Source organism: Nelumbo lutea, chromosome 7 (genome assembly GCF_056320005.1).
Source record: "Nelumbo lutea isolate HS-2025 chromosome 7, American lotus-T2T, whole genome shotgun sequence".
Classification (NCBI taxonomy): Eukaryota; Viridiplantae; Streptophyta; class Magnoliopsida; order Proteales; family Nelumbonaceae; genus Nelumbo; species Nelumbo lutea.
The window spans coordinates 18,228,471-18,241,521 of record NC_142690.1 but is presented as its reverse complement, the minus strand read 5'-3'; the positions used below and the strand labels follow the sequence as shown (position 1 = coordinate 18,241,521).

The 13,051-nt window shown below is 39.1% G+C and overlaps 1 protein-coding gene across 4 annotated transcripts in view; it reads right to left on the bottom strand.

Moving 5' to 3' along the window:
- Positions 1-656: 656 nt before the first annotated feature.
- The window catches only part of LOC148845431 (DNA damage-binding protein 1-like), a 68,983-nt gene continuing 56,588 nt past the window's right edge, over positions 657-13,051 (bottom strand). For 3 of the 4 annotated variants that reach the window (XM_088954459.1, XM_088954460.1, XM_088954462.1), the window contains 4 exons: positions 11,482-11,756; positions 6,888-7,239; positions 1,996-2,280; positions 657-1,554 (listed from right to left, as the gene is read on the bottom strand). In XM_088954459.1, the coding sequence (XP_088810585.1) occupies positions 973-1,554; positions 1,996-2,280; positions 6,888-7,239; positions 11,482-11,756 (1,494 nt within the window). In that variant the 3' untranslated portion in view covers positions 657-972. The remainder of the gene's footprint in view (positions 1,555-1,995; positions 2,281-6,887; positions 7,240-11,481; positions 11,757-13,051) is intronic. The other variant, XM_088954461.1, reaches the window with a different exon arrangement.

Sequence of the window (13,051 nt, the reverse complement as noted above, 5' to 3'; positions counted from 1 at the left end):
GGATGTAACAGGAAGCTCCCGATATAATCTGATACGTGTCAATACATTGAACCTTGTATTAACCACACCCGATATGAGATACATTACGACTAAAAATGTATCATATCAATTGTGTATCAGGCCAATGATTTGAGCCTAGACTGCCTAATACACAACACACCTTAACTTTAAATCTGCCCATAAACCATTAAGCCATCTTAAGTCTCATGTTCAATGTTATGAAAACCAGACTAGACCGACCAGTTGAACTAGTTGGACTGTGACCTGCCTCTGGCCGATCCAAATTTTTCATCCATATCCATACGTATCTAAACGTTTTCATATTTTTCAGCCATATACATACATTTTAAAGCATACTTATATCCATATCCATTTAAGATATCCAATTTGATACCCAGTAATCCTTAAATTATACTATGCAATGCTTAATTTTTGACATGCTATCTTTCCCTACCTTTCCCTACTTTTTCCTTCAAACCAAACACAGCCTAAAGAACCAAGAACGTGAACTTGGATACAGGATGCCGATTCCTGATATGATATCAATCCCCAGGGATGAACCATCAAATTGGATGGCTATTTTTTTACTTTTGTCCAGTCCAAATACAGCAGCATTTGCAATTCAGATACCGGAGGTGAGCCAATAATGGTTCTACTTTCATAAATGGCATTTTCTTTATGATAATACCGTTGAATAATCTGTACAAGAAAATCCGAAGAATCTCTACAATTCAACTAAATGGATTCACAAACATCCCCTTTTGACACTGGACAATCGCATTTCTGAAAAAGTTCATCCTCGATTGCAACTCTACCTTTGTATTAGGAAGTATCCTCGATTGACACTGGACAATCACATACTGGAAACTTTTACAAAAGGAAAAAGAAAATAAAAATAGATCAACGTTAGCTAAAACAGAAAAAGTAGCAAGAACCCAAGTCTCCTGGAAGCATTCGTCCACTGCCACAGCATCAATGCAGCCTTGTCAACTCTTCTACTCTCTTGCAGAGCTCTTCCACTGAAACACACATTGCCTTTGAAATTTCTTCCATTCGAGTCCGGCTAAGATCAAGGAACGATTCTATTAAATCTCCGTCCAAGAAATTCTTAGCATCTGCTGTCCTCTTCTCATTGTTGAATGACCTCCACTGCTCATGGCTGAGCCCTCCTACACCCTTTATGACCTTCACTAGGTTTGACTGGAGCTTCTCCAAGAAGATGTACTGGTCATGTGGAAGTGAGGCAATGACACCAATCACACCATTAACAGTGCCAAAGATTACCGTTGGAATCTGACCAACATCAGAATCTGGCAGTCGCATAACCAGGGAGCCATGTCGGAACCGGTTAACAAACTCACCAAGATGGTATTCTCCAACGACCTCAAGGCGGCCCCTCTCTTCATCAGTTGCACCCTCACTGTTTTTCCTGACAGTGAAGAGATTGAAGTTGTTCTCAGAACCAAGGTAAATGTCATCATCAAGAATCTCAACAGCTGACATCCAGTTAGCATTGTAGTCACGGGCTCTTTCCTCGATTGCACCCTCCTCATGCTAGATAAAAATGTACCAATCACACTTTAGAGGAAGAAATGCAAAGAAGAAAGTAAAGCATATCTTTCAATTACAGCAAAATGTAAATGATTGGGCCAAAGATATAATAAATCCTCCAGTGCTGTCTGCACCACTAGCACAAACATGTTGCATGCATGCCCACCAGGGGGAAGGGGAGGGGAAACAAGGCCAGTTGTCTAACCACAGAAAGAGGTTGAATGGGTCAATCATTTGAATCAATGATACCCTAACCTACAGATCAGCCAAGTCAGCTGGATTTACTGGCTGCACTCCTAAGACCTTTAAGAAAATGGAGAAGACCATTCAAATCAATGATAAGTTGAACATATGTGCATCATCTAAATAAGGCTAATAACAATCTTTCTGACATCATGATAATATCAAATAGCAGTTTTTATGTATCTAGAAGCCTCAGTGTACCTTGTATATTAATAATGAGATTGATTTCATTAGATCACCAACAACAACGAAATCTCCACGAGTTTGGACATACAATGCAAGTATATGACCATGGTGTCCACATTCAGACTGCAACTCATGTGATCCATCATCCCGTAACATCCACTTGTACAATTGAATCTTTTGATTTATAGCAGCAAGAAGCTTCCCATTGAAGGCATTCAAAGAGTAAACTGCACCCTTAGTTTCCTTCTCTGCAATTAACTGTAACTTCCCATCCTCAACTATGAACACCAGTATTCGCCCCTACAATTGTTGGGGATCATTTACCAAGACAGAGAAGAATGAAAAAAGGAGATAGAATGGTATCTGAATTCAATTCTAGAACTTGAACAAATTAGTTATCAGATAATCTAAAATAGTATGAATATAATAATCATTTAGTACGGAAAACCTTTTATCTTGATCAAGCATAAAACCTTACCCTCCAGAAAATTTGTTGAAAATATCATTATTTTATAATTTGGTAGATTAAAGCATTTAAGTACTGACAACCAACAAATTTCTATATATATATATTGATCAATAACAGAAATTTATGAAGCTTTAGATACAATAAGGGGGAGCCCATCAGCACATTACAATGAAAGGACATTGAAAATTAGCCCAAAAGATAGACTCCCTATTCACCCTTTGCTTAGCCAACTCATCTGCAAAAGAATTAGCGGTCCTCTTCACCCAGCTGTATTGCATCTCAATGCCCCTACACAGCCATAAGAATTTTTCTTTTCATTATTGTAACTCCACAAACCACTGTCCTCTTTCTTCAACCAGCTAATCACCACCTTTGAGTCGCCTTCCAATATCAGCCAACTGATATTTAGTTCCCTTGCTCTTTGAACTCCTTCCATAGCTGCAAGGATCTCAACCGTAAGAGAGTCTCCTTCTCCAATGGGGCCTGAGAACAAGGCCATAACAACCCCTTCTTCATTCCTGAAAACACCCCCAATCCCAGAGGGTCCTGGATTCCTTAGGCTACTGCCATCAAAGTTCAATTTTATAAATCCAGAGGGAGGAGGGGGCCACGAGGGACCAAGAGTCCTCTTACACAAAGTAGAGTTGCTATCTCTTTCCAGTTTCTTGACAGGTCAGCTATAGGAAAGTCTGAAAACAGTTCCGTAGTTTTTAGCCAGTGGGCAGCCCTTGAAAGTATTAGGTCTAATAGGTCTTTCAGGGATCTTTCTTTATCTGAAAAAATTTGAGAATTTCTTTCCTCCCACAGAGACCAACACACGGCTGCCCTAATACACCTCCACATCATCTTCCCTCGCTTCTTAGGCCATCTAAAAAACGAAGAGGAGAACAAACCTTGGACACTTTCAGGAGGGTTCCAAGAACACCCAAAGCAGGAAAATACCCACTCCCAAACAGTTTGAATAACCTTACAAGAAACCATAAGGTGGTAACCGGATTCACCATCGTCTTTACAAAGAGAACATCTATTAGGAAGTAAACAATAATTGGGTCTCTTTTTCTAAAGTAGATCATTTGTATTTACTCTTTCCAGGAAAATTTCCCAACAAAAAAAACCAACCCGAGGAGGAATGGGCTTGCTCCAAATTTCCTTAGCCGGGAAGGATAAACCAGGAGGGACCAATGGTTGAGTTAAGGTTACAAAAAACGAAGCACAAGAGAAGGTTCCTGAGGTGGAAGGGGTCCAATTTTTGGTGTCTTCCCTATTAGGATCTAGGAAAAAATTCTCGATGATGGCTAACAAAGGTAAGAAGCTGTCCAAGTTTGTATCCCTAATTGCCCTTCGCAGGCCAAGGTTCCACCCAAAACCTAAAGTGGAGTCTGAAGGACCTAAAAAAGAAGAGATAGGTTCATTTTTCAAATCTAACAGAGCATACAGGGAAGGAAACTGGTCCTTCAAAGGTGAAACCCCAACCCAAAGATGTTCCCAAAATTTTATACAATTACTAGAGTTGACACCGTACCTGATCCAAGGGGAGAAAGCTGGAAGAAGATCATGGATGGATTTCCACAGAGAAGCAGCTATAGCCCTTGCCACAATTCTAGAATCCCAGTCGTTGTCTTCTAGCCCATGTATGCTAGCCATGATCTTTGTCCACAATTTTTCCTTTTCCGCTATAAACCTCCACACCCATTTTCCCAACAATGCCATATTCCTTTTCTTGATGTTTCCAATCCCAAGGCCTCCAAGATTTTTACATCTAATTACCACCTCCCATCTCACCCTATGAACTCCCTTCTCCTCTCCAGGCTCTCACAAAACATTCCTCATTAATTTTTCTAATTAGTTGGAGACCTTAGTGGGGATCTTAAACACTGACAAATAGTAAACAGGTAGGTTAGCTAGGGTAGACCTAACCAGAGTGACTCTCCCACCTAAGGAAAGATAATTTCTCTTCCAAGACGCAAGCCTCTTCTCAAATCTCTCCACTACTAGAGTCCAAAAGCTTTCGTTCTTAGGATTATCTCCTAATGGGAGGCCCAAGTACGTCAAAGGTCAATTTGATATTGCACAACCTAGCACACCTACATAATTCCTTAACTCCCTCTCCTCCACATTCGCCCCCACCACACAACTCTTATCAAAGTTCACCTTGAGGTTAGACATCTACTCAAAGAGTTGTATTGCTAATTTTAAATTCCAGATCCAGCTTATATTCCCACCCTCACAAAACAAAATTGTGTCATTTGTAAACTGGAGATGTGTCAGTGATACCTCCTCCCTTCCAACCTGCCACCCTTTTATTAGATTCCTCAAGTTTACTCTATGTATCAATCTCCCAAATACATCAGCAATCAGGGTAAAAAGAAAGGGGGAGAATGGGTCTCCTTGCCTTATACCTCTCAAAGCAGGAAAGAATTCAACCACCGTTCCATTCACCAAGATAGAATAGTGACAAGTCCTAATTCAACCCCAAATCCATTTACACCACCTTTCTCCAAAGCCAAAGCTTCTCAACACCTCCACTAAAAAAGACCAATCCACTAGGTCATAAGCCTTCTCCAAATCCAATTTGCAAACCACTCCCTTCTTCTTAAATTTCCTAAAGCTCTCCAAACTCTCATTTGCAATGAGGATCTGATCAGTGATCTGTCTTCCCTCCACAAAAGCTCCTTGGTTGGGAGCAATAATAGAGGGAAGGACCTTCTTTATCCTGAGAAACAACACTTTTTCAATTATTTTATACAAGCTATTCACCAAACTGATAGGTCTGAAATCCTTAGGTTGTGATGCCTCTTTCTTCTTTGGGGCCAAAGCAATGAAAGTTGAGTTCAGGCCTAGATTAATTATTCCCCTACTATGAAACTCCTCGAATACTAACCTAAGATCCTTCTCCACGATATCCCAGCAATCCTAATAAAAGCCATTGTAAAGCCATCTGGGCCTGGAGCTTTTGTCCTATCCATTGAGAATACTGCTCCCTTTATCTCTTTCGGATCAAACCTCTTTTCCAACTACTCTCTGTTCTCTACACTTAGAGTCGGCCAATCCAAACCCTCCAACCACACCCTCTCATTCAAAGGCCTTCTAAATATAGATTTGAAATGATTTACTAAGGCCTCTGCTATTTCTGCCAGGTTTGACAAGACTGCTCCTTCTACTTCCAAGATATTTAAAGGCCTCTACTATTTGAAATTTCTATATGGTTGATGACTTGATGTAACTAAAGATGGCTACAATTCAGGCTTCCACCGATTAAGTAACATATATTATAAGTGATTGCATTCCATGCACAGCTTATTTCTTCATAGATTTCTATATTTTACTTTGATTTCCCAAATTATCAAAATTTACAATTTAAAGTGTGATGGAAGAAAGCTGTATACTCTCTTGAAGATCTTAATGATTGGTGACCTCAGCCATTTAACCTCAACAGTTTTTTTTTTTTTGATAAATAACAGAGATTTCATTAATTGATTAATTGTTGAGAAAACATCCAATGGGAGCTAAAATAACTTAACTCCCTACAAATGTCACTAAAGCCAAAAAAACAGAAAAAAATTACAGTTGAGCCCAAAAAACAGAGCTCCTATTCACCCCTTGTCTAGCTAATCCATCTACAAAAGAGTTTGCATTTGTCTTTATCCAAGTGCATCGAACTTCCATATCTTTTGTCAACCAGTTGTATTTCCTCTTTTCATTGCTGTAGCTCCACAATCCTGAGTTTTCTTCTTTTAACCAATTCACTACAGTTTCAGAGTCTCCTTCTAAGAACCTCAACAGTTATTCCCTTTATCAGTAGTTGAAACAGGTCATGGAAGATATAATTGAGTCTACTGATCAGTAGTTCAATGATCAGGATCAGTAACAATAGCTTCTGGGAAACAAGGGACTGTTTACAGTTGGGTCAAAAGTAGATGGAATATCCCAAATGCATTACATGGAAACAACCATTATGTAGGAAGTGAAACCTATGTTGGATGGTTGATATGATACCTACTAAGGTTAACTTGAATCAGTTTAGGTTGAGCATTTACTAAATTTTGAATGTCTCTATTCCTAGGTCAACGCAGTTGAAGTTCTCCAAATTGGGCAACCTGATTTGCACCTAGTACCTACCATTTCACATGTCCTACCAAATAGATCATTAGATGAGAAGATCAACTTTATTTACTAGCCCGATCTCCTTACTCTTTTGGATATTAATACAAAAATATGAAAATCTGAATGGTGATTACAATCTCATTGAGTTTATTTAAAAGATACATATACATACATGCATATATATATATTTCTTTTGCTAGGCTTGAACATAACATTACATGGGAAGCTTTTGATGATGAGAAGATAACATATCTTCCCCCTGCAGGAAGTTTCACCTATACTACTCAGACTGTAAAACCACCTTCAGACAGTAAACCAAGAAATTCAAACTTACCTTGGTTGGCTCATTTTCCTCAGGCAGAACATATGCAGTACCAACACAATAATACACATTACTATCATCTGCGAATGAACAGCTGAGGATGGAACAGCCATACTCAAATGTATCAAGTGGATAGGTTGATATGAACTCCAATGTCTGATCATCTAACAAGCGAACAAAGTGCATTTCAGATTCCTCTGTGCTTGACTGACCATACTTCAAACTACAGATGGCAAAGGTTCGAGTCTTTTCTTGATGACAGATACGCCGTGCATGCTCCCCAAGAGGAACTGAGCGGATGTGAAGCTTTTGGATGTCGTCAATGGTACCGATTGTGAGCTCACCTTCTTTTGCAATGGCAAGGCTGTGGACAAAACAATAAGGAACATCATTATTCCTTTTGCTAATAGTTTTTCAAACCAAGTAATTTTTCTTTATACTTCTGTCCAGCAAACTTCAATGAAATTTTTAACACTAAGGCTGAATTTGAAATTGGTGTAAATCAAGAACGATGTAAAAGTTTATGCCGGTTCGATTTTGTCGGCGTTTGGAAGTATGTAATCATGATCGACGTAAAAGTCCACTCCGATTCAGTTTTGCATGTGTTTGGATGGAGTGGAGTTTTACGTCGTGATTCGGTGTAAAACCTCATCAAACATAAAGTTTTACATCGATTATCGATGTAAATACTACACCGATAAATTTTACACAGCATGGGCTTGGATTTTCGGTCATTGGACTGGGCTTGGGCCCAAGAAATTGGGCTTTTATATTTTTCGGGCTGGGCCCGAGCTCGGCCCAACTATACACATATGTATATATATATACACGCTTGTATACATATTTACCTATTTACATACATATTTTGCATACATATATTCATATTTGCATAAATACATATATATGTTTAATTTTAGAGTGGGTTCATTGACCAACCCAAGCCCGGCCCGGGCCCAGGCCCGAGCCCAACCCGAGTTCATCAAATTACAATGTGAGCTGGGCTCAGGTTGGGAAAATCGGGCTTGACCTTGGGCTTGGTCCAAGCTCGGGCCTTAAGCCCAAATTTTAGGGCCAGGCCCAGGTTGACCCTAAACCTGGTCCAACCCGCCAACCTGCACCCCTAGATAAAATCGATGTAAAACTTTACACCGATCACATCACACTTTTCAAAAGTCATCGGTGTAAAACGTCATTGATGTATACACCAATTCCAAATGCAGCCTAAGTTTATTTTTTGTTGATATAAATTGAACTTTACTGTTAGGACCAAGACAACAAGATGTATAGCATTCTTGTAAAAAGAAACTTCAACATAGAAGTCTCAATACAGGTAGCATAGCTTAGTTAACACTAACAAGAGATTTGAACTTCAACCAAATTGATTGTTGAAAGGATATATAAGCTAGTAGTTGGATGGCTAAAGGACCCAAACTTAGTAATCTGGACATATAGAATAGAGAGGTTATCAAGAGATTCAAATGGCTTACTGCCAATATGATCGTGAAGATTCAATAGGAAAGGAGATTGCCAAATGAGATGGCAGATATACTAGCTAAGCAAGGGATGAATAGGGATCATTTGTATTGGGCTCAGTTATAACTCTGTATTTGTGAGGCTGCATCTCATGCCTCTAGTTGGGTTGCTTAGCATGCTTGTATTCTCTTGTTATTAATTTTTAATAAAATTTCACAATATCTATCAAGAAAAAGAAGACAAACTGTAGATGTAGAGAGTATCCTAGTTACATGGAAGAAAGGAAAGAAGGGATATTTTTTTTTGAGAAAAGATAACTAATTTCAATGAAGTCAAAAACAGGGAGGGATGATCAAGTGCACTAGAGGTGTTTGTGAGTTGAAAGGTTTTCGGGATGCTTAGATAAGATGGATAAGGATTGTGTCCAAGGGGCCTGGTTCTCAGTTCTCATTAATGGTTCCCCCCAAGGTTTTTCAAGGCCTCAAGAGGGTTGTGTCAAGGATGCCTCCTCCTCCTTGCTCCTCCTCCTGATTGCTGACATCCTTGATATCTTTCTTCCGAATGTTGTTGCTTTGGGCTTGGTTAAAGAATTCAGTGTAAGGAGAACATTCATGTGTCTCATCTTCAATATGCTGATGACACAACTTTCTTTCTTGAAGATAAGTTGGATGCCTACTTAACATGAAGAAAGTGTTGAAATTCTTTGAAGTAGTGACAGGGCTAAAGAGCAGTATTATTGGTATTAATATGCCTTATCAGTTGCTCATTAATTTCTGTAATGCAGTTGGCTGTAGGTTGAAAGACTGGCCTCCTAAATACCTCGGCATGCCTTTGGTTGGTAATCCTAAGAATGTTGAATTTTGGGATCCAGTTTTACAAAAGTTGAGAAGCACAAGCACTTGGAAGCTTGAATAAAATACTATATTTCTAGAGGAAGTAGACTCACTCTTATCAAGTTCTCCTTGCGAAACCATCCTAGCTACTACTTATTGGTTTCCAAAGTGCCAAAAGAATTACAAATCAGATTGAAAAGCCTCCTTGCCAAACCATTCTAGCTACTACTTATTGGTTTCCAAAGTGCCAAAAGAATTAGAAATCAGATTGAAAAGCTTCAGAGAGACTTTTGTGGAATGGAGGAGGTAGGAAAAAGGGATCACTTGCCTAAAAGTGCGAGACTCAATCATTCATAGTAAATATGGGAGGAGTAGCATTGGAAGGGGCAGCTTTTCATTTCTCAATAGGATCCTAGCTGCAAATCCCTGGAAAGGTATTATCCAAACTCTCCCCTTTTCCTTCCTTGGGTTCTGTCTCAAAAATGAAAATCAAATTAAATTTTGGATTGATCTCTGTGGGGCCCTTCACCCCTCAGTGTGTCCATTATTTCTAATGAAAGTCAGGGCCTTTATTATAACTTTAATTTCCATTGAGATCTTGGATATTTGATAACACTGAAATGGCTGAGATAACCTCCCTGCTTTCTTTGATTTCCAATGTTTATCACTCCTCTTCCACTCCAGACAATCTGATCTGGTCCATCACCCCCAATGTTTTTTTTTTCTCCACTAAATCCTCCTCCCATAACCTGGTCTCTGGGTCCTCTTCCTCCTATTTCCCGATTAGAAAGATATAGACATCCGTGGCTCCCTCAAGATCCTCTTTCTTTCTATGGAGAGCTTCCTGTGGTCAGCTTAACACTTGTGATTATCTTAGAGAAGAAAAGGATTAGGCATTGTTGTCTAGTAGCTTGTGTTATGAGAATGGGGAATCTATAGACCATCTTCCAATCAATTGCAATGTGTCTCGTAGCTTATATCAATTCTTGTTCAATCTGATTTTTGAAGGTCACTTCTTTTGGGTTCCCCTTAACTCAGTTTGTGAGTTTATCAGTCAATGGGGGCAGAAAGCTGGGAAAAAGGGACAAGATCTTCTAGAATGCAGCTATCAACATTATCATGTGAAATTTACGGGAAGGGAGAAATAAAAGAATTTTCAAGAAAAGGTTTCTTTTGAAGATGGTTTAAGAAGGACGCCGTCTCAAATTTTTCTTGGGTGCTATCAGACAAGGATTTCTCTGGTATCCGTTACAGGGATTTGGACAGAAACCTGTTGGCAATTCTTCATTTCTTTCCAGCTTCTTGCCCTGAGATTTCCTCTCCTTTATTTCTGAGACCTGAAAGTGCTTTCGTTTTGAAGTTTGATGTTGGCTTAAGAAGACCCCCGGAACTTCCTTTGGTGGCTTGGATTGGAGTTACAAATCTGATGGGAGCATTTTTGGGTCTTTAGTGGCTCTGTATCCGCTCAAGATGCTCCAGAGGCAGAGGTTCAAGCTCAAATTCTGTTGGTTGGTCTCCAGCCTTCTAAATCCCTGTAGGATGACTCCCTTTTTAGTTGAGGGTGATTGCAGAATTACTATCAGTTGGGATAAAAAGACTGCAGGCCCTAGGAGGCTTCTTCATTTCTTGCAAGAAATTCATGACATTTCAGCCTCTATTCAATACTGCTTCAGATGGATCCCTAGAAACTTAAACATTCTGGTGATGCTTTAGCTAAAGCTGGGGTGGGAAGGGATCTTTTTTTTTACAGTGCAAATTCTTATCCTCTTTCTTGAGTGGTTTTTTGCTTTTTTTTTTGTATGTGAAGCCCATGCTTGCATGTAGTATTTGAAGAGTACTTACCAATAAGGAGGAGCTGGGAACAGCCAAAAGGTGTCACTCTGATAAAGGGAGTTCAGAAGAGATAGAATTTTAAGCCATAAACTTAAAAGATGACACTGATATGACACTGATATGATGATGATGATATTAATAAATACAAAACTGTCTCTTTTGAAGCAAGCTTATATCATAAATTCATACAAATACATATAACACATATAACATGCATATAAATAGATAGCAGTAAACAGTATTACATGAAAATGTTATGACAAGGGGTCCATGACCAAAATATAACTGATTGATTCTACCATTCTCCCAATGAGATATCAAAAGTTAAAATGAATATGAAGATCAATATCCCTGTACAAAGCTTCCTGAGTGGTGACTAGCTCATTTAACATGCATAGCTACTTGGTCCAAAATTCATCTTAGATTTTCCTTACGTAAGATAGAAATCACAAATAGATTTTCTATACCTGTCTGGGAAAGCAGCAGAGTTGAAAGGACACATATGGCTAACTTCTCTTAAATTTACATTGCTGTAGAGTAACTTCTTGTTACTACTGTAGATAACAGTTGGCCTATCTGAAGCAGCAAATACATGGGTGGTACTCTTGGAGGAGAAAGTGCGTAGTGTAATAGGCTGGGTCCCAAGAGAAACCTTTTTCCTGTCTGTTAACTCACCAGTAGTCATGTTCAATAAAAAGTTGAACAGATGTCCATCTCCAAGGGCACATAACAAGTAAGAAACCTGAGGAAAAGAAAAGACACATATTAGAGGACAAAATGATGGAAACACCAGAGAATCTATACCAGATACTGTAAAAATGCTTTACAAACACTAAAGTGGTGCAAATGACACATGAAAGTTTTGGCCATCAATCATTCTGATCTAGCCCATGAGAATTCTTGCACTGCAAATCGACTAATTTCATCTGACTCATCAACTTTGGCTGTTTTCCGATATGGCGAAGTAGAAATTGAAAAGGAGTCCTCCCTTTTAGGAATCGTTGGGTTTTGAACCAGAACTATGAAAATCTTATCTGCTTAAAGCCAAGGAACAATGCTCCTCCTTTCCTTTGATCTTCAGTTGGCCAAAGAAGAGAGGTAGGATGTTGTGCAGGGCAACAAGAGCAGCAGTGTTTTGGACCATATGGGAGGAAAGGAATGCTAGGATTTTTAAAGAGGGAAAGATCTTTGAAGGCTGTCATAGAATGTGTCACTATTAGAGTTATACATTGGATAAAAAGCACATGCCCCTTTTTCCTCTTAATCTTCTTATGATATATACTTAGGAGGTGGAAGGAAGTGGTTGACACAAAAATTAAAATAACGTCCAAGATGTGGACTCTGCCAGAAAAAAATGCATCAAATTCAACTTTGATGAAGTAATATGGGAAAGCTAGGACCCTCAGGAACAGGGAGAGCCTTAAACATGAAAAGAGCCTTATTATTAAGAATATGTTCTCAGGACCAATGGGGGTTGGGGACACCCTAAGAGCAGAATGGTTGACTTTGATTCAAGGGGTTCAAAAGGCAAGAAAAATGAGGACAAGTTAGTAACTGAAGGGTATACCAAGGTGCTTGTGGGCTGGTTAAAAGAACAAAAGAGCTCTATAGACATTTAAGAATGAAATCAAGAAGTCAAGTGGTGGACTACTGGAATGCAGGTGCAGGTGAAATGGGTACCAAGGTCAGCAATGCTGTGGGCTGTGGCTGATAATCTGGATAAACAAGGGGTGAACGGGAATAATTTGTTTTCGGAGGAATTTTAACAATCTGAAGGGGCAGAGAAAGCCTGTTTCTCTCCCTTGTTGCATTATACTGTACTTTAATTTTATGATTTAATGAAATGAATTTAAGTTATTTATCAAAAAAGGAGAATGTGGCAAAAGAACCTGCTGCTTTTAGAATTCTGCTCAGGCTATATTTTATAGCTGAAAAGTGATTCCTAAAGGTAATAGAAAGTGGGAATTCTTTTGTTCTAGACTTCTGTTTCTGCCCCAATCCAAACACAGCGCTAGGTTTTGCATTTGTCGTCCCTAT